The 22,529-nt window shown below is 45.7% G+C and overlaps 1 protein-coding gene across 11 annotated transcripts in view; it reads left to right on the forward strand.

The window, feature by feature from the left end:
• The window catches only part of Spats1 (spermatogenesis associated, serine-rich 1), a 39,159-nt gene that overhangs the window by 4,419 nt on the left and 12,211 nt on the right, over nt 1-22,529 (forward strand). For 7 of the 11 annotated variants that reach the window (XM_087565110.1, XM_087565106.1, XM_087565104.1 and 4 more), the window contains 6 exon segments: nt 8,428-8,578; nt 12,357-12,535; nt 15,422-15,583; nt 17,736-17,856; nt 19,052-19,114; nt 22,230-22,345. In XM_087565110.1, the coding sequence (XP_087421236.1) occupies nt 8,565-8,578; nt 12,357-12,535; nt 15,422-15,583; nt 17,736-17,856; nt 19,052-19,114; nt 22,230-22,345 (655 nt within the window). In that variant the 5' untranslated portion in view covers nt 8,428-8,564. 11 annotated transcript variants of the gene reach the window in all.

The raw sequence follows: 22,529 nt of genomic DNA on the forward strand, positions 1-22,529 counted from the left end.
GTATGCTGGTTTTGAATGGTAGCCTTTTTAACAAGCACGTCTTGGGTCCGATTGCTTTTCACGGTTAAAATCACCGTGTGCACCGGTGAGCCCATGGGTACTTGAAATGGCAATCCCTATGGCCAACCTCCCTCTGTCTCTCAAGAGCGGCCTGTACTGGAGAGCTGCTGAAGTGTCCAGAGAAAAGCGATTTGGGCATGGCCAAGGTGGAAAAGAAATACAATTGAGGAATCAAAAGTGTTGGGTGGGCGTTATAAGCTTATGGAGAGAAAAGGTTTATTGGACTCATAGGTTTATAGGTTTTGTGGTTTTCTTTTTCTTTTTTCTTTTTTTTTTTTTAAGGTTGAGCACTGCTACTCCATATGTTGCCCAGAGTAGCCTGGAATTCTCCACACCCTGCCAAATACCGGGATCACAGGCCCCTGTCATTCCACGTGTGGCTCATGTTCATGGTCCCTCTGGTGGCATATCATATTGGCATATCATATTGGCAATCATGTGTCAGATCAAAGCATCTCCCTCTTAGTTAAGAAATAATGAAGAGAAAAAGGGGGGGCTGTTGTCCTGCTTTTTCACTCAGAGGCACCCCCAATGACTCAAGACCTCTTAATTTTTTTAAAAATTGTCTTTATTTTAGATATATGCATATTTTGCCTGCCTGTGTGCGTATGTGTACTGTGTTTGTGCAGAAGTTAGGAGAGGGCATTGGATTCCCTGGAACTGGAGTTATGGACCACCATGTGGGTGCTGAGAATAGAAATCCAGCCCTCTGCAAGAGCAACGAGGGTTCTAACTCTTTCCACCTCCATGACCTCTGACTTTCCAAAAAGTCCCACCATCTCCCAACAGTGTGACAGGCTGGGAGCTAAATGCAGATTCAAGCTAAAGCAACTAGTTAGGGGAGACACAATGAGCTCACGTCTACATTCGAGATCTGACCAGGAAGAGACTCCATCGGAAGGAGGAGCCAAGCTGGCACGCTCACATCTCAATGCTAGCACCCCCCGGGGGAGAGGCACGAGGATTGCAGTGTTCAAGGTCATCCTCAGTTATAGAGCAACTTTGAGGCCAGTCTAGTCTGCACGAGACCCTTTCCCAATAAGACAAGGCTGAGATCTGAATGTCTTGTTGCCTGGAACTTTTAACAGCTGGGAAGTATGTCATGAATGAGTAGAGGGAGCCAGAGGCTCGAGCTGCCTGGTGCTTTGTTTAATAAACTCAGAGGCTGGGCTTTGCCCTAGAGTCTGTCCACATCCATTTTTTTTCTTGCTCACATATTAGTAGAAATGCGGTATTGCTTAATGGATGGAGCACTTGAGGTGGAAATCGTGAGCACTCCAGGGTTTAAAAGTAGGTGAGCGCTCTCACTTCACAATTGGCTCTTAAGGTAGAGGAGGAAGAATGGAAGCATGTTTCTCTTGAGGGCACAGAGTCCAGAGGACAGTACAGTTCCCCAAAACCGTTCGGGGTGAATCCAGGCTCAGGCTGTCATGGCTGTAGGTCAGTAACCAGTGCTGCCGAAAGGGGCTGGAGAGATCTCAGCCTTGTCCCCAGTCTCCTAGGTCCCAGGTCTTCATGTCTGACTTCCCTTAGTAACTTAGATGCGGGAGCTGTTCCCATCCTCGGCTATAAACTGGGCCGGAAGGAACTGGAGAACCTCTGCCCATTAACTGCTTATCCTGGCTAAGATAGCATGGAGAAAAGGACTCTGGGATCCCAGCTTCTCTCGGCCACCATTTCCTTCCTCTTCCCTCGTGTCATGTGGTTCATAGTAACCAGAACATGTAGCCAACTGAGCTACACTTCCAGTCCCTGGGAACCTAACTTTAAACTTCAGAACTTCCTGTTTCTCCGATCTGGTTTGGAGTGAGAGAGGAGACCACTTTAAGCTAGTGGGGATCCAGACTTTGTAATTGGGGGTTCCTTTCAGGAGACACATCGAAGGTTCAATTTAACAGGGAGTCTAGGTCCTGGGGAACTGAGGAGCCCCACAAGCTAGCTCCTTGTACAGTGTGTGGGCATATGTGCCTTTTCTTAGCAGGAAGGGCCCATTATTTTTCTTACTGCTGTAGTGTTGATGTGTCTTTTCTTTTTTTAAAAAAGATTTATTCATTTATTATATATAAGTACACTGTAGCTGTCTTCAGATACACCAGAAGAGGGCATCAGATCTCTTTACAGATGGTTGTGAGCCACCATGTGGTTGCTGGGAATTGAACTCAGGACCTCTGGAAGAGTAGTCGGGTGCTCTTAACCGCTGAGCCATATCTCCAGTCCTGATGTGTCTTTTCTTAAGTTCAAATTTATTATTGGTTTTTACTTATTCACTTTACATCCTGCTCATTGCCCACTCCATATCACCCCCTTCCGCATCCTATCCCCTCTCCCCTTCTCCTCTGAGCAGCTAGAACATATCCCACAGACAGGCAACAGCTTTTGGGATAGCCTCTGCTCCAGTTGTTCAGGACCCATCTGAAGACCAAGCTGCACATCTGCTACATGTGTGCCCATGTATGTTCTTTGATTAGTGAACATTCTTTGGTTGGTGCTTCAGACTCTGAGAGCCCCAAGGGTCTGGGTTAGTTGACTCTGTTGGTCTTCCTGTGGAGTTTCTATCTCCCTAGGGGGTCACAATCCTTCCTCCTAGTCTTCCAAAAGAGTTCCCAAGCTCCATCTACTGTCTGGCTGTGGGCCTCTGAATCTGAGTCAGCTGCTGGTGGAGCCTCTCAGAGGACAGCCATGCTAGGCTCCCATCTTCAAACATAACAGAATATCATTAATAGTGCCAGAGACCCACTGGATGGGTCTCAAGTTGCGCTGGGGGACTGATGTGTTTTAATGGTCACTCACCCTAGATCTTTAGCTTGCTTGTCAGGCAGATAAAGCAGGAAGTGAGTAACTGAGGTGGTTTTTTTTTTTTCCTTTTTTAAAAACTAAAAACACTCCATATTAAGCCAACATGGTTTGTTGCTGGCATTATTTTTCTCCCTGCCAGACAGAGGGTTCCGAGTTAGCTGATGAGACAAGTGTGAGAAGGTACTTCCGGTATGTAAGGTGTTGCTTCCGCCCAAAGACGTGCAGCTCTTCTTGAGTTTCACAGATGGCACCAAAGACACAGATTTTCTTCCAAATTCCCTTTCCCTCATGAATTCCTTTCTGGTCTCTAGAATCTTCCATTGGTCTTTAAAAATGTTTATTAAAAAATTAATACGGTAAGGCAGCGGTGGCGCACGCCTTTAATCCCAGCACTTGAGTGGCAGAGGCAGGTGGATCTCTGACTTGGAGGCCAGCCTGGTTCACAGAGCAAATTCCAGGTCAGCCAAGGTTACACAGTGAGACCCTGTCTTGAAAAACAAACAGAAAAAACAAAATTAATGTTCTCTGTGTGGGTTATGTATACACGAGTGCAGTCAGCCATGGAGGCCAGAAGAGGGCGCTGGATCCCTTGGAGCTGGAGTTACATGTGGCAAAAGATGGCTGGAGCTAGGAGTAGGAGGTAATTGGCTTCCCTAGAGCATGGCCAACACTACCATCAGAAGGCATTCTTCCTCTGCCCGGGCAGGGGGAGGCCATGTTTAATGCGCTCAGCCCTCGATTGAGACTAGGATACTCCTAGGGAGATCCTGTACTCAGCTTGAGACAGGTAAGTGTGTGTGTGTGTGTGTGACATTTAGCTAAGAGATGGCTCTGACTGCCCTTGCATCAGACAGGCTTTCCCACCGCAGAAGCTCTGGGTCACTATTTTATTACAGTGCTGGTATTGTGAAACTTACTAAGAAAGCTAGGAAATATGCTAACCTTAGCTGTAACTCTGTGTTGTAAGATCCTCTAATACTATCCATAGGGGTCAACTGGTGTGTGTGTGTGTGTGTGTGTGTGTGTGTGTGTGTGTGTGTGTGTGTCCTCCACTGCACACATGTGGAGGTCGGAGAACAACCTTCAGAAGTTGATCCTTCTTCCAGGGTCTCTCTTGTTTCTTTGTCCTCCGGACTAAGCTGGCCTGTGAACTCATGGCAATTCTCCTGCCTCTACCTTCCATCTGACTGAACGAATTACAAATGTACAAGCCCCTACATGTGGCCTGGAAGTATATAACTGTAGAATTATTGTGCATGTATTTGTGTGTGTAGGCTCGTGCTTCCCCATGCATATGGGGAGGTCAGATGACAAGTTGGTGGTCTCAGTTCTTTCCTTCCAAGCTTACACAGGCTCTGGGGGGATGGAGCTCTGGTCACTAGGCTTAAGGGACAAGTGCTCATCCCCCGCTGAACCACCTTGCAATGGCGTTTCTGAAGTTAGGGCTGGTGTGTGGAGGAGCGCCACAGTCGTGTCTTTCCTGTGCGAGCTCTGTGTGAGCCTCCTTGGCTTGGAGGAACATTCCAGAGACAGGAGAAGGTTTGTGTTTTCAGTGCACTGAGGTCTCTATTGGTAGAAATTGTGGAAATCAGTGACTGAGCTGGAAAATGACTTAGTAGCCAGATTTTTGAACATAAATAAGGTGTAAGAATACCTTATCCGATTGTCCATCCCCCACCCCTTTTTTTCTTTGTAGCCCTGTCTGTCCTGGACCTTGCTCTGTAGATCAGGCTGGTTCAAATTCACAGATATTCACCTGCCTCTGCCTCCAAGTGATGGGATTAAAGGTGAGTCACCACCAGGCTTGTATTTTAAATAATAATAGTTGTTATTATTATTATTATTATCATTATTATTATTATTATTGAGACAGAGTTTCTCTGTGTAGCCCTGGCCATTCTGGAATTCACTCTCGAGTCCAGGTTGTCCTCAAACTCACAGAGATCCACCTGCCCCTGCTTCTGGAGTGCTGGGATTAAAGGCATGTACCATCACCATCCAGCCCAAATTATTCTCTGGATGTGCACGTGTCACAGTATGATTAAAACCTATATCCAGGTCTAAAAGAATGCCTCAGCCGGCCTAAAGTAAAAATTCCAGGTCATCTGGAGTGGAGAGATAACTCAGTGGTCAAGAGAGTTTCCTGCTCTTGAAGAGGACCTGAATTAGATCACAACACTGGGTAACTAGCAACCACCTGTAAGCCCTGTTTGGGGGATCTGATGCCCTCTTCTGGCCTCCTCAGGAACTGCACTTACATGGCACATATACATGCACTCCACCACACACACACACACATACACATGAAATAAATCAAAATGAAAAAGAATTCCAGGTCATGAAGTTATCATGTCATCAATTGAGAACTTTTGTTCTTTGTGGTGCATAAAACAATGTTATTAAAACTGATAGTAGGCCCTGGGTTCGGTCCCCAGCTCCGGAAAAAAAAAAAAAAAAGGAAAAAAAAAAAAAAGAAAAAAAAACTGATAGTGTCTTCTACTTGGTGAATTGCACTGAAGAATGCAAATTTCTAATTACTGTTCAGTTGAATCCCAAAGGTTTGAGTGTTAGTGTGATTTCCATCATGATCTCTTTTTGGTGAATTATTCAGCAGTGTGGTTTGAGCTCCCAAGCTTATGGTGAGGTTTTGGCTTGGGCTGTCTTGTTTATTGATTTCTAATTGCGTCGTGCTGAGTGCAGTCTATGCTCTTCTTTGGTTCCTTTGTGGCTTTGACTTTATCTCTGACAACCACTTGGCCTCACCGCACCTTAGGCTGCCCTGGGTTCTGGCTCCCAAGGCTTTGGGAGTCTGCCAAGGTCACAGGTCTTGTGCCATACTCCAGAAAACCTGAAAGTGGAGTGGGGGAATTTGAAGACAGGCCGACCTTTGAAATTTGTAACCACAAGCACAATCCTGTGAAGGGTGTGATGTGTGTGTACCTCTTCTTTCACTCTCCCTCCCCTCTCTTCCCTCCCTCCCTCTCCTCCTCCCCATTCCCCTTTCTCTTCCTCATCTCTTTTTTCTTTTCCTATTTTCTTCTTTCCTCCTCTTTCCCTCCCCTATTCTTTCTTTCTTTTTTTTTATTTAAGATTTGTTTATTTATTATATATAAGCACACTGTAGCTGTCTTCAGACACGCCAGAAGAGGGCATCAGATCTCATTACAGATGGTTGTGAGCCACCATGTGGTTGCTGGGATTTGAACTCAGGACCTCTGGAAGAGCAGTCAGTGCTCTTAACCACTGAGCCATCTCTCCAGCCCATGCCTCACCCATTCTTACTTCCCTCCTCCCTCCTTTCTGGGTATCACTATGCTGCCCAGGCTGATCTTGAACTCAGGGCCCTTTTTGCCTCAGTTTCTATCCAAGTAGAACTGTAGGTGCATGCTACCATGTCTGGCAGACATGAAGAGTTAGGTGACCAGAGTGGAAGCGTAGAATTCCCTGGTTATATGAATTTAAGAGGTGATGAAGAAGTCATCTGCTCTGTAGTCCTGTTGACAGACTGTGGGGATTCATGGAGGACCAGTGTACAGAGTGGTCCTTTGCAGGAAGACTAGGGCACAGTCTAAGATTGGACTCTAGGCTCTGAGAGGACTCTTGATTTGTGCAATTTTCTTACCACAAGCAATTATGTTGTGTCTAGTGAGCTTTTGTGCTCTGTGAAGTTATTCACAAAGAAATACAGTATCTACTCGGTTGGACTTAAAAACAGAGGAGTACTTGGAGGGGTGGAGAGGTGGCTCAGCCAATGAGAGCACTTGCTGCTGTTGTAGAGAATTGGGAGTTTGGTTCCCAGCACCCACATCAGGTGGCTCAACCATCTGTAACTCTAGCTCCAGGGGGCCTGACGCCTGACACATGTGGTGCACATACAGGCATGCAGGCATGCACACATACACATAATAATAAACACAATTCTTAAAAAAGTAACTGGATGGGCTGGAGAGATGGCTCAATGGTTGAGAGCACTGACTGCTCTTCCAGAGGTCCTGAGTTCAAATCCCAGCAACTACATGGTGACTCACAACCATCTGTAATGAGATCTGATGCCCTCTACTGGTGTGTCTGAAGACAACTACAGTGTACTTACATAAAATAAATAAATCTTTTGTAAAAAGTAACTGAACAGGATGCACTGTTGAAAATGGTAAAGAACAGATCTACTTTTACAGAATATAAATCATACAGCAAAAAACCAAAACAACCAAAACAACCAAATAAACAAACAAAACACCGATTCATCTCTCCATGTGATACTCTCAGACTTAAGGGACTCCTTTGTCATTAAGGGTGGCTGGGGGTGGGGTGGGGTGGTGTGTGTTCCTTTTTCTTTTCCTCCTCCTCCTCTTGATACAATGGCTGACCTTGAACACTTTATGTATAGCTGAGGGTGACCTTGAACTTCTGATTTTCCTGTCCCTGTCTCCCAAGTGCTGGGATCATTGGCAAGGGCCACCATGTCCACTGTATGCAGTGCTGAGAATGGAACCCTGGGCTTCCTGCACATCAGGCAAGCGAGTTACCGACGACCTCCACCCTCCATCCAGCCCAGAGAATTCTATTCATTTATTCGCTCAAACACTGCTGAAAGGCCAGAGGCACGCCAGGAACTGCTGTAGATGCCATTGCTGGCAAAGTTATGTTTGTGAACGAGTGGCTTGATAATGGGAGGTGACCTGTAGACATTTCTGAAGGCACTTCTTCAGGTCCTGCCCACCGGCTGTGTTCATTCATTCCGACACGAGCAAGCGCTCTGGAGAGTTGTACCAAGGTGTCCACACAGTGTACGGTGACACCCAGGTGCTCTCCTCCACTCAGTTCGGAGTAGGTGAGCTGTGCGGAGGCACAAGCAATCTGCTGTGGTGGCTGGGATTCCAGGCTCTCGCATCACGAGTCTCGTTGCTAAACTTGGAGCTAGATGTTTTTGTTCTCTCTGAAACCTTCTGAATCTGTTTTCTCATTGCGCTCTCTCTCTGTCTCTCTGTCTCTGTCTCTGTCTCACATACACATGCGTGCACACACACATGCACACACGCATGCACGCACACACATACACGCGCACACACGTGTGCACACACACATGCACACACACGCATGCACGCACACACACATACACGCACACACACGTGTGCACACACACATGCACACACACATGCACACACACGCACACACACACATACACGCACGCACGCACGCACACACACACAGTCATGAACTTATGAGAGCTAGATGGGATATTGTTTGTGAGGGTTAGGATCCCTGAGACACCATAAATACTGAATGCTAGCTGTTTTATAAATTTATTTATTGGGTGTGTGAGTACAGGCACGCTTGTGCCAAGGTGCCATGGAGAGATTAGAGGACGAACTCAGGAGTCAGTTCTCCCTTGCCACCTTCTGAGATCTGGGGATTGAACTCAGATTGTCAGGCTCGGTAGCAAACCCCCTTTACCCACTGAGCCATCTCACCAGATCCCTGCCTTCCCCGTTTTTCAAATACAGCATAGGAAACAAGACAGGCTGTCAGATATCTCAGCAATATACTTAAATGGTGATATCTGTGTTGCAGATGCCCAGCACAGTGATGTTCTAGAATCTAAAGGTTGCTTGGCCAGTAGGACGTCCTCTCATCAAAACAGAAGGGCCAGCCTCTCTTCTGATGGAACCGGTCTGAGGGTCACTGATGCCCCAGGCCTCCCCAGGGTGATGACTCCCTCTGAGTAAGTGTGCGTGTCGGGGTGTCGGGGTGTTGGGGGCTGAACTGTGAGCCAGAAGCTGGTAGTCTGAGGTCAGTGTGACCTGCGAGGCAAGAACATTAGAGCCAGGCTACACAGGTTCAAATCCCAAGTCTCCCACTGACAAACTGCGTGAATTCAAGCAAATTGCATCACTTCCCTGAGACTCTGGTCTGGTGTTCTGTTTTGTTTTTAAACATTTATTTATTTATTACCCCCCACCCCCGTGTCTTCATGCATGTTGTTGTGAACATGTGGAGGTTAAAAGGAGAACTTGAGAGAAACACACACACACACACACACACACACACACACACACACGAAAGAATAAAAGAATGAAGAAAGGAGGGAAGGAAGGAAGGAAGAAGGCACACACACCAGAAAGAGAAAGGGAAGGAAAGTAAAGAGAGACCATCTAAGAAATACAGTCAGCGTATGATTATCTTTCTGGGTGAGAGGCCCACAGATGGCGCCTGGGCACTGAGAGGAGAAAGAAGAGCTGGTATTGTTTTGTCTGTTGACCTGGAGATTTACTAATTAAAAAAAAAAAACCCATGACTTTGTAGCATTGGCTTATTTAGTTACTTCTTCTGTGAGTGTGCATGGCACAGCAGCCTGTGGAGGTCAGAGGATAACTTTTGGGAGTCAGTTTTCTCTTTCCTCAATCCCAGGAATTGAACTCAGGTCCTCAGGCTTGGCAGCAAGCTCCTTCACCCAATAAGCCATCCGGCTGGCCTGGCACTGAACTTATAAGTATTTATGAAACTGTGTTTATGTTTCGGGTACTTTTCTCCATTTGTATTTCTGTTAGCAATACAAAAAAACAAAACAAAACAAAACAAAACAAAAACAAAAAACCCTTGGGGTTGGGGATTTAGCTCAGTGGTTCCCAGCTCTGAAAAAAAGAAAAAAAAACCCTTTTCCAATTTTTTTGTTACAATGCAAGTTTATTATAGAAAAATGAAAAATTACAAAATCACTTTTACTACAAAGAGAAGTCACAATTTCATACTATAGAGAAAAATATGTTAACATTTAGTTGTTAGATTTTGTTTTGGTTGGTTGGTTTTGCTGTGAGGGCAGATCAAGCCCAGAACACCATATACAAGAGCCTCAACCTGGTCCTGATGTAACACGTCCAGTCCTGATAAAAGTCCTTTCTCACACACATAGATACCTTTCTATTTGAGGTATCTCACTCTCCTGTAAGATCTAATTTAAACATCTTCTTTTTTTAAAAGGATTATTTGAAATTCTTTTTTTAAAATAAAGATTTATTTATTTCATGTATGTGAGTACATTGTCACTGTCTTTAGACACCAGAAGAGGGCATTGGATCCCATGACAGATGGTTGTGAACCACCATGTGGTTGCTGGGAATTGAACTCAGGACCTCTGGAAGAGCAGTCAGTGGTCTTAACCGCTGAGCCATCTCTCCAGCCCTTAAACATCTTCTTTTTTTAAAAAAAATTTATTTATTTATTTAGTGTATATGAATACACTGTAGCTGTCTTAGACACACATCAGATCTCATTACAGATGGTTGTGAGCCACCATGTGGCTGCTGGAAATTGAACTCAGAACCTCTGGAATAGCAGTCAGTGCTCTTAACCGCTGAGCCATCTCTCCAGCCCCTTAAACATCTTCTTAGGGCTAGGGATATAGCTTAGTGCAGAACACTTGCTTGCCACATTGCCAAGGCCCTGGGCTAAAAGTCAGAATTATAAAGAGGCACCACGTGCTCTTATGAAGACCACAGACCTTCCAATTTCTCTTCCCTCCCACTCTTCAGGCTGGGGCAGCACTGGAAGGCAGGAGAAAGTTAGAGGAGCTAAGCCAGCAAGGGAGGAAACAAGGCCCTCACCTGCACACCGGCTCAAGTCTCTGACCAGCCGAGAGTCAAGAATTTCAGCGCAATAAAGCTGGAGAGATGGCTCAGTGGTTAGAAAGCCAAGTGCTGGCCGCCATTCTAGAGGACCTGGGTTTTGTTCTCAGCACCCACAGCCACCTATAACTCCAGTTCTGGGGGATTTTGGCTTCCATGGGCATTGCATGTACATGATACACTCACACTGCAGGCAAACTCTCCCACCCCACCTCCCGAAATAAATACATCTTTAAAACCCATATAATACAACAAAGGCACGTTATCCTAGGTGTACAATGAGATGGCCTTAAGTACCTTCCTGGTGCCTTAGGACCACCATGGCTGCCTGTTTTCAAACCGATGCGTCACCCCAAATGCAAACTCTGTATCCATCAAGCAGAGCAGTACTCTTCCCTCCCCAGCTCTGGGAAACCTCTCCTCTGCCCTCCGCTCTCCTGTTAATGGAGTCATACTGATATGTCCTCTTACGGTTGGCTAATTTTTATTTCAAAGAATTGTTTCAAGGCTTTCCCGTACTGTTGCGTGTTGTAGAACTGCGCCCCTTTGTAGGCTGAGTTATACTTCTCTGTGTAGATATACGTTGAGCTCCATCCATTTACCTACCTGTTGGATACTCAGATTTCTTACTTCTCTGTAATGCACATCCATATACAAGCGTCTGCCTGAACTTCTGTTTTCTGTCCTTTCAGGTATATACCTAGCGGTAGAATTGCTGGATTACGTAGCAGTTCTGTGATTTACTTTCTGAGGATCTAGTGTCTTGGCTGTCCCCCCCCCCTTTTTATTTGTTCAAATACACGTGTATTTCAATACCACACGCATGTCTGGTGTTTGTGGAGGCCAGAAGAGGGCATCAGATTCCTTAGAACCGGAGTTAGAGGTGGTTGTGAGCCATCATGTGGGCGCTGGGAATTGAACCCAGGTCCTCTGCAAGAATAGCAAGTGCTCCTAACTGATTATCTATCTTTCCAGCTTGTTTTTTTAAAAAGATGTATTTGTTTATTTTATGTATGAGGGCTCTGTCTGCATGTACACCAGCAGGTCAGAAGAGGGCATCGGATCCCATTACAGATGGTTGCAAGCCACCATGTGGTTGCTGGGAATTGAACTCAGGACCTCTGGAAGAGCAGCCAGTGTTCTTAACCACTGAGCCATCTCTCCAACCCCTCTGCAGCCTGTTTTTAAGAACTGTATTTTATAAGCTGGGAGGTGGTGGTGGTCCACAACTTTATTCCCAGCACTTGGGAAGCAGAAGTAGGAGTGGATCTCTGTGAATTTGAGGCTAGCCCGGTCTACAGAGTGAGTTCTAGAACAGCCAGGGCTATACAGAGAAGCACTGTCTCAAAAACAAAACAAAACAAAATGAAAGCAAGCAAACAAACAAGAATTAAATTCCATCCATTCGTCCGTCTGTCCGTCCGTCCGTCCGTCTATCCACCCACCCATCCACCCACGTGTCCATGCATCCATCCATCGTGTGACAGAGTGTGCGCCTGCCACAGGATAATAACAGGAGTTGGTTCTCTCCTTTGGCCACACCGGTTACCTGGGATCAAACGCAGGTTCTACGCAGGTTCTCCGGCTGTGCAGCAAACACTGATTGTTCTAAAGTGCACATCTTTTGAATAGGTTTCAATACCTTCAAGCTGTGAGTCAGTAAACCACACTCAGGGACTTTATTGAGAAGCAAAGCCAGTCCTGTTGTCGAGGACTCATGTAGTGGGAATGTAAGATGAGATGATTCTGGGGTTGGGGATTTAGCTCAGTGCTAGAGCGCTTGCCTAGCAGGCGCAAGGCCCTGGGTTCGGTCCCCAGCTCTGGGAAAAAAAAAAAAAAAAAAAAAAGACGATTCTAACCCTGCCGCTTGCCTTCCAGCACTGCTTCGGGGCTGGGTCAGAAGACCTCCTCCACTTCATCCTCCTCCTCTTCATCCTCCTCCTCCTCTCCCTCCTCCTCGTCCTCTGCCCAGGCTAATCGGTCCTTGAAAGTCTCACTGCCTGAAATCCAGAAGGAAAAATATCCCGAGGAATTCAGCCTGCTCAAGTCACAGACAAGTGAGTGGCCCCGGGCCTCTGCTCCCGGGACCTGATGTGGGAGGAGTCACGGAAGCCCTCCCCCGCCCAGCGCTAGGCATTTAGCATGTTTCTTCTCCCGTCCTCTGACAGCCGTGCGGGAGGTGTGGTCATACAGTTTTCAAAAGTGAAATGCCTTCAGGTGAGAGCCATGAAAGGTTCTAAGGCAACATACAAGTGTATAGAATGTAAACCCTCTTCTTCAATATTCTCCAACAATATCCTGCCCAACAACTGTGAAGAACGGAAGTTTGAAATGTATATGTGATTTGTGTATACACGCATATACACATACAAAAGCCGTCATATGCTCTATCATGTAGCTTTGGCCAACAGTGACCTGCAGATATGAAGTTTCCACCAAAATACGATGATGCAGCTGAGAGCTTTTATTGCCGAGTGATGTCATAGGTTTCCTAATATCATAACACACACGTGACTTGTGTCTGTGGCATAGTGCACACATCATATCTGATAACAATAAATTACTACACTACTGGTTCAGATATTTAGTACCCTACACTACACCATCATTATAAATCGTACTCTTTCTACTTAGTACAAGAAGTTAAGGGTCTGGGCAAGGCCCCAGTGGCCCCAGTGGGCCAAGGTCTTTGTGGCTAAGTCTGACCACCTGTAGTTTTGATCCCCAGAACACACATGTGTGTGCACAGAACATAAAGTTAACCACAGGACAATGTGCGTGGCTATCCTGTTCCCTCATACATGTGCTAAGGACTAATTACTAATTACTTTTCACACCTGTGAAGAAGCAACTTAAAAAGGAAGGGTTTATTCTGACTCAGCCGTCCACACAGCAGATGGGAAGACATGGAGACAACTCACACTGTGTCCACAGAGATAGAGAGAGACAGAGATAGAGAGAGACAGAAAGAGAGAGACAGAGACAGACAGAAGAACAGAGAGGCAGACAGACACAGAGACACACACAGAGACAGAGACACACAGAGACAGAGGGACAGCCAGAGAGACATACAGAGAGACAGAGACAGGGGAGACACAGAGACAGACTGACAGACACAGAGGAGACAGAGAGAAAGCACCAGATAGGCAGATGGGTAGGTAGACAGACAGAGACAAACAGACCGACAGACAGACAGATGGCTAATGCTCAGCTTGCTTCTCTTTATTCAACCCAGGATTCAGTCTACATCCCAGCCTTTCTACCTCAGTTAACCCAGTCTAGAAACCCTCACTGGTGTGCTCAGAGATGTGTCCTAGGTGACTCCAGATCCCCTCAGTTGAGACCAGTGCTACCACCCTGACCTCTCTGTAGGTCTGTGTCAGTGCACTGAGCCATTCAGAGAAGAGTGAAGCGAGCCACTGACGCATTTCTCCAGCCATCAAGTGACACACACTAGAACGGCTGAGCTGCGGTATGCAGAGCATTTCCCTCTGGCCGCATCGGTCCTGGACCCTCCCCTGTGACAATGCTTTAGGTCTGGGTGACTCTGCATTCGCTATTTCTCTCCTCCTCAAAGATTCACTTTTTTTATTTCATGTATGAGTGTTTATTTGCATCAGCTCCCCCCCGATCTGGAGTTACAGGTGGTCGTGGACTGATAAGAGATCTTTTCCATTTTCAGAGAAGGAAATGGAGTTACAGAGAGACTCGATCCTCCACGCAAGCGCGTGTAGTTAGGAAGTGGAGCATAGGGAGCAGAACCCCAGCTCCCCAGGCCTCCTGTCCAACCTCTGTCCTTTGCTGCCCCTCACCAGGGGCTTCTCCAGCAGCTCTAGAACAATGGGATTCTTTTGTTGCTTTGTCACTAGAATTAGTTTTATAAGGACAGCTTCAAATGAGGTAGGCACCGAAAGGGCCTGTGTCTAGCTTAAAGTGGCACTGTGCTTTCCCTTCTTTGCTGGGTGTGTGTCCACTGAGGTGCACATATGTGGGGCCAACACCATGCTACACACAGATAGGATGTCATGGCTGGTCTATGTTGAGCGCTCTCTCTCTCTCTCTCTCTCTCTCTCTCTCTCTCTCTCTCCAGCCATCAGAGAGAAGGCTGATCACAGGTACTTGTAGGCTGTTATGACCCTTCCCAGCCTCTGTAGAATGTGTGAACATGAAGCTTGTGTGAGTTTTGAAAGACAAGAGAAAACAGAAACAATCGAGCAGCTTCTTGAGTACCCTTCCTCCTCCTCCTCCTCCTCCTCTTCCTCCCGTGCCTAGTTTCCCAGAGTCTGATGCCACCCCTGATGCAGAACCAAGGGCTCACATGCACTGAGGAAGGCTCCACAGTTTAGCTGGGTGTGGTGGCACACACCTGTGGTCTCCACAGTTGGGAGGGTGAAGATGAAGAGACCAAGGCTGGGGGATGGGAAGATGGCTCAGTAGACAAAGTGCTTACCACACATGCATGAGTGTCTCAGTATAGATTCCAGTACCCATGTAAAAAAAGGTAGGTGTGAGAGCACGTGCCTTTAGTCCTATTGAAGTGATGGGTAAGAAGATCCCAGCGATCAAGTCAAACCAATGAGCTCTTGGTCCAGTGGGAGATCCTGCCTAAAAAATAAGATGAGGGGGCTGGAGAGATGGTTCAGTGGTTAAGAGCACTGACTGCTCTTCCAGAGGTCCTGAGTTCAAATCCTAGCAACCACGTGGTGGCTCACAACCATCTGTAATGGGATCTGATGCCCTCTTCTGGTGCGTCTGAAGAGAGTGGCACTGTACTCATATACATAAAATAAATAAAATTAATCTAAAAAAAGAAAAAACCATGTATACGTGAGAAGTCTGCAGGTCAAGAAGAGCCTGCGGAGGGGAGGGTTGTAACATCTTGTCATCTAGTTGTCTCGAGGGCCCAGAGTGGTACTAATGGAAGGGTTTCCGATGTCTTGCAGCAGATGGGCAGCGTCCTGAGTGGACATTTTATCCAAGGTTCAGCAGCAACATCCACACCTACCATGTTGGAAAGCAGTGTTTCTTCAATGGGGTCTTCCGGGGCAACAGGAAGTCTGTGGCAGAGAGGACAGTGGACAAGAGCCTTGGGAAGAAGAAATACGGTAATGTGTCTCCTCTATCCTCTATCAAAGTGGAGAGAGAGAGAGAGGGGAGAGAGAGAGAGAGAGAGAGAGAGAGAGAGAGAGAGAGAGACAGACAGACACTTGGAGTGTTCAGGCTGAAATGGGATGTCTGTATCTCACTCCTCCCTTTAAGGCTCAGTGACAGAGGCAGGGGATGGGGCAGAAAACATGTAAGAGTCAGACATGGTGGATGACTTCAAAAAGGCAGCGTTTTTCTTGACATGGCAGGTCCAATGGGCATATGTACTCACAGAGCCTTGACAGCACAAACTCAAGCCAGACAAGATCCTGACATAGAGGGGAAGTGGGCACAAGTCCCACCCTTAGCCAAGAAGCGGTTGGAAACTGATATCTTCTGGGAGAGGGGGAATCAGGTTTTTTTTCTCTCCAGTGGCATGACGCTGGGTATGACACAGGCACCGGAGTAGTTGGCCAAAATAATTAGATTTCATGTTTGTTGGTGGTGGTGTGTGCGCATGTGTTTAAAGAGGGAATAACAATATGAAGTTTGGTGGGTAGGGAGGGTTGGGAGACTCTGGAAGAAGTTGGGGGAAGGGAAAGAATATGATTAAAACAAATCTTTTGAGATTCTTAAAGAATGAATAAAAAACATTGTAACAATGAAAGGGGCTGGAGAGATGGCTCAGTGGTTAAGCTCACTGGTTGCTCTCCCAGAACACCCGGGCTTGCTCCTCAGCACCACACAGTGGCTCACAGCAGTCTGTAGCTCTAGTCTCAGAGGACTTGATGGGTGCGAAACAGACATGCTGGCAAAACACTCGGACACACAAAATAATAAAATACAATAAGATAGTGGAATATCAAAATAAAAGCGACATATCTTGCTTGTCCAAAATAAAAAACAAGCAAAACCCCCCAAAACCTAAACCCCTCAAAGGGCCAAGCAAACAAATGTGTACGTTTTATAATCTATAGTGATAGAATATATATACATACACATATACATATACATACAAATACATATACATATATATATAGCTTGACATTGACCCAAGGGATTATATATGGTAGCCAGGTGAGCTATATTCCTCCATGTTTTTTGGCTTTTTTTTTTAAAGGTTTATTTTATGTGTACAATGTAGCTGTCTTCATGCACACCAGAAGAGGGCATCAGATCCCATTACAGATGGTTGTGAGCCACCATGTGGTTGCTGGGAATTGAACTCAGGATCTCTGGAAGAGCAGTCAGTGCTCTTAACCCCTGAGCCATCTCTCCAGCCCTTGTTTTGTTTTTTGAGACAGGGTTTCTCTGTGTAGCCCTGGGTGTCCTGGACTCACTCTGTAGGCCAGGCTGGCCTTGAACAGAGATCTGCTGGCCTGCCTCTGCCTCCTGTTGGTGGGATTAAAGGTGCACCACCACCACTTGGCCATGTTTTTCAATTTAAATTTTTATTATTTGAAAATTTATAATGCACCCAGTGTACTTTGATCATATCTGCACGTTGCTCCTCACCTCTGATCCTCTTGGAACTGTCACCCCCATCTTCTTCTCAACCTCAATCTTTGCTTTAAAAAATTTTTTTTCTTTTTTTCTTTTTTTCAGAGCTGGGGACTGAACCCAGGGCCTTGCGCTTGCTAGGCAAGCGCTCTACCACTGAGCTAAATCCCCAACCCCTAAAAATGTTTACTTAGTGAACTTTTAACCTTCAACTGGGGCTGTCCACAGTATGAGGTGGTCTGTGGGTGTTGGGACACTACCTGTGGCCATACTCTTAAATAAAAGCCACTGTCCCTCTCCTTGAAGGTATCAACTGCCAACAGATCCTCGGGGCCTCAGACGCTATCCCCAGTCTATTCTGAAAAATGTAATTGGCTTGATCTCCTGTAAACCTTGCCCAGCTGCTGTGTGCGTACGTGCACAAGAGCCATGCCTCACTCAGGGGCTGGCTCTCCACACCCGCTCTTCTGCAGCCTCCATGGTTTTAAGTAGTCATATCGGAGAACACAGCATAGGGGAAAAAGGTCCTGTGAACTTGAATTTCCAAGGTGGGCTAACGAATTTATCTCACGATAAATATGAAGGGACTTGATTGTTCACCGTCGGGCGGCTGCTCACAGAAGACGGCATCGGCTTCAGCCTTACATGTGACTTTTCTGACGTTTCCCACAGATATTGATCCCAGAAATGGAATCCCCAAATTGACACCAGGAGATAATCCATACATGTTCCCAGAACAGAGTAAAGAGTTCTTCAAAGCTGGGGCAACTCTGCCGCCAGTGAACTTCTCACTGTGAGTCCACGTGCATGCCACGGTTTTATTACCTGTCTCCGCTGAGTGTAAATTAACAGTACTTAATTAGTCACTTGTCTAATATCTTGGTGTGTCTGTGTGTGTTATAAGCACCTATGTATGCAGGGGTGTATACTCAACGCATGTGCATGGGGAGGCCAGAGGAGGACACGGAGTGTTTTCTCTATGGCTTTCTGCACTTATGTTTTTGGTCTGGATCTCTCTGAACCGAAAGCTTGACATTTGGCCTAGCCAGCTGAACAGTGAACCTCTAGGATCTGCCTGTCTCTGCCCCTATCGCTGGGGTCACAAGCATACCCCATGGTGCCTGGTTTTTATGTAGGTGCTGGGAATTTGGAACCCAGATCCTGTTGCTTTCAGAGCAAGTCTCATTACTACTGAACCTCTCCCCTAGACCCTGTATAGGAATTGTTTTTTAAAGTGGGAGATATAGCAGTGAGATATGATGGAGTGAAAATTCCTTAAAGAGTTCTTATTTACTTAATTTGTGCCTACAAGAGACAAGAAGGCCTGAGGATATAATTCATTGGTGGTGAACTTGCTTAGATGTGCAAAGCCTTAATATCAATCCCCAGTACCACAAAAATGGCACCAGACTTTAAAAAAGCATACAAACACACACACACACACACACACACACACACACACACACGTCACTGGGGAGGGTGTAAGAGAGGGTAGTGGAAGGATGAATATGAATTAACTCCAAGGATACACTCATATGGAAATGTCGAGGAACCCATTACATCATACTTTTAAAACCTGATAAAGTCAGAAATAGTAGTTGTTCTTTTTGTCTGATGTCTATTACCACACACTTGTAGATAAAGGAGCTTTTGCACTAAGTCTGACTGTTAGTGACCAGTCTGTGGGTTGACTTTAAAGGTGGAAGTGAACTTAGGACAATATGGTCAGAGAGAAGAGAGCCATTCAACTGAAGGAACAAACAGCAGTTGTATTTTATTGAAACTATCTAGAAAGCCAGTTATGTGGGAGTCAGTGATCTTGATGAAACCTAATAAAAAATGAAACATTGTTCTCTGTATGGCCCTGAAGCTTCTTTTTGGGACTGATCCCAGAAGGTAGAGCGTGTTTCGAACATAATGTGTTGCTCTCCATACTTAAAGAGGTCATAGCAATTTTACAGTTGTTTTTACTGTTTTTTTTTCCCCAGGGGACCTTATGAGAAAAAATTCGACACCTTTATCCCACTTGAGCCACTTCCACAAATTCCCAAGTGAGTTTTCCCCAGGTTTTCTATGATCCCATCTCTGTGGAGCCCACAGTCAGTCAAACCACAGGGACCTTTTGTGTTACATCAGGAGGGTCAGTGCAGTATGGTGGACAGTTGGAAAGACCCACAGAGGTCAAGGGTCTGTGGCATCTGGCAATGGGAGGGGGACAAATTTTACAGATGACACTGGCCAACTGCCTCATGCCGTGTTGTGCTTGGGTATGCATGGGAAGGGAGTTTACATGGATAAAATGACTGATACTCCATTTTCCAGAATACTAGAATATCACAGAACATCCCTGTACTTGAGGGAAATACTAGTCCTATGTTTTTCTACATATATAAAAAGGTATGCATGTATAGAGGCACATGTGCCACGTGTTAGGGAGTTGGTTCTCTTTGCACTATGTGGGTCTCAAGGCTTGAACTCATGTCATTACACTGGCAGCAAGCACCAATATCCATGGAGCCATCTCAGTGGCCCTAATTCCATGCTTATAGACTCGAATATATTTTAAATGAAAAATTATGTGTAGAAGTGTTTTACTCATATGTATGCCTGTGTACCATGTGTGTGTCTGGGGCCCAGAGATCCAGAAGAAGGTTTTAGATTCCCTGAAACTGAATTTACAAATGGTTTCAAGCTATAGTTTCGGTGCTGGCCAGGAATCAAAACAGGGTCTTCTGGAAGGGCAGCCAATGCTCCTAACTATGACCAAGCCCTATCTCCAGCCCCGATTTCAAACTTTTGCTCTGACCATGAATTTATGTATTTACCTCTTCCCTCTCCCTATTTCTGAATAGAAATAGTCTCATGTAATGTGGTGAGGTTGGCACGTGTGCTCCCGAGTCTCACACAGCAGGATTCAGTGCTGGGTGGGAAGAAAAGCCTTTTATTCTAAGCTTGGCACCTCTAATGCCTTTGTTATGCTTCATTAGTCCTTCCAACACATAATTAAGCTTCTCATGTCTGTACTTCCTTTTTTAATAAACACTATTCTAGAATACTCAACCTATCAGCCACTGCCTTACCATCCTACCCAATTATTTTAGTTTTTGTAAATTGCCTCTTATGAATATATAAAAATATATTTGTATGTATAAATCATAAAAATACTAAGTAGGGTGGTTTTTCTATTGTGTTATATTATAGTTACATATGTGTACACACACACACACACACACACACACACACACACACAAACACACACACACATTTTTTTTTTTTGAGACAAGGTTTCTCTGTGTAGCCCTGGCTGGCCTTGAACTCTGTCTCCTGATTGCTGGGATTAAAAGCGTGTACTATCACTGCCTAGCTTGATCTTTAGTTTTTGAAGATTGATGCTTTTGAGTGTGTTTTGACTGTTTTCAGGACCTCTCTAAGGTTAGTTTAGAGTAGCTAACTACTCCATTAAAGTCTTTACCAAATGCTTGCAGTAATCAATGAAGACTTTCCAGCTCCGTTTGTGGGATCTAGAATAATTTTTCAGTTTTCCATGGAAGCTGGGAACAATGACGCTCATATCTTTGGGCTTATTTAGTGTATACTTCTGTATTACAGTCCAACATCAAAGGAAGTCAGGATAAGAATTCAAATGGCGGATGTGAGGGCGATCTGGCTGCGACATCTGTCACCCCATTGATTGCCAGGGTTGATTCGGCTGATCTGGCTGGCTAGGCGGGTGTCCCCTTCCTCCCTCACCGCTCCATGTGCGTCCCTTCCGAAGCTGCGCGCTCGGTCGAAGAGGATGACCTTCCCTGAATAGAGGAGGACCGGTCTTCGGTCAAGGGTATACGAGTAGCTGTGCTCCCCTGCTAGAACCTCCAAACAAGCTCTCAAGAATTCAAATGGCAGGAACCCGGAGACCTGGAGATAGGAGCTGATGCAGAGGCCATGGAGGATGCTGCTTACTGGCTTGCTCCTCACAGCTTGCTCAGCTTATAGAACCCAGGATCACCAGCCTAGGGATGGTGCTACCCAAAATGGGCTAGGCCCTCCCACATCAGTACCAATTAAGAAAATGTCTTACAGGCCTGCACACAACCCCCATCTTACGGAGGCATTTTCTTAATCAAGGTTCCCTGTTCCAAGCTTGTGTCAAGTTGACATAAAACTATCCAACACAGCACACAATAGACTATTTTATTGTCCTGTGGCACCTCACCTTATAATACTTCATAACATTCAGCGATCCTCAAGGGAACCGGTATACAAATTTCGGAAGTTCATTTTCTGTGTAGCCCCCACCCCCAAGCTTTGCCCTGCTGTTTCCGTGTGTCTAAGGTTTCCTAATGACGGATCTCTGGCTCTTCAGACTTGTTGAGAACACTGTGCTCTGTCTGCTCTTATTGCCTGATTCCTCAATTATGAAGCCATATTTGCAGGAGGCCTTTAATTCCCATGTTATTGGATGGGTAGGCTTTATACAATTGCTTTGCTCTCATTATCCATATCTATACATTTTAATATTTGTTATTCATTAATATTATATTACTTTACTATTAAGAACTCTCTGGGGCTGGAGAGAAGGTTCAGTGGTTAAGAGCACTGGACGTTCTTCCAGAGGACCCAGGTTCAAGCCTCAGTGCCCGCAGGGCCACTCACGCCCATCAGCAATTCTAGTTTCCGGTGCTCCTCCATCTTCTGGTCTCTGGGCACCACATGGCACATGGTGCAGATGCATAGGAAACACCCATACAGTTATAAAACTTCAAAAAAAAGATTACAACTCGTTCTATCCATTTGCATTTAGCTAATATACCACAGGTCATCCTACTGCTTTTGCATCACTCTGTGTTTAGGTCTGTCTTTTTAAATCTACATTGTTATTTTTACATTTACTTATTGTGTGTGTTTGAACGTGTGCATGTCGAGGTCAGAGGTCAACCTTAGGTGCTGGCCACACCCTGCCTCGTTCTGTGGGTTCTGAGGTGTGAACACAGGTCCTTGTGGCTACACTACAATCACTTTACTCACTGGCTCTCTCCACAGCTCCTTGCTGTGGAGGCCTAGGTCCCTTTATGGTCACGTGGTCACACAGTGCCTTTCTCATAGATGGTGTTTATAAATTTAACATGGCATACATTCAAACTCAGTGCGGTTGTGTTCTTCCTGCAGTCTGCCTTTCTGGGAGAAGGAAAAAGCCAATAATTTGAAGAACGAGATAAAAGAAGTTGAGGATCTTGACAACTGGCAGGCGCCGATGCCCTTCCTCCACGGTTTTCTCTCCACTGGTAGGTTCAAGAAATTTCAAACAAAACAAAACAAAACAAAAACGAAAACAAACAAACAAACAGACAAAAAAAAAAACCCCAAACTACAGAAACTGGAGGAGTTCAGAAGAGCAGTCCTTTGGGAGGCTGCATGTGGAGCTCAGAGATGTCAGTGCCTTCTGCCTCCAGGAGGTCCTCTTGGCAG

Source organism: Rattus norvegicus, chromosome 9, assembly GCF_021556685.1.
Source record: "Rattus norvegicus strain SHRSP/BbbUtx chromosome 9, alternate assembly SHRSP_T2T, whole genome shotgun sequence".
Classification (NCBI taxonomy): domain Eukaryota; kingdom Metazoa; phylum Chordata; class Mammalia; order Rodentia; family Muridae; genus Rattus; species Rattus norvegicus.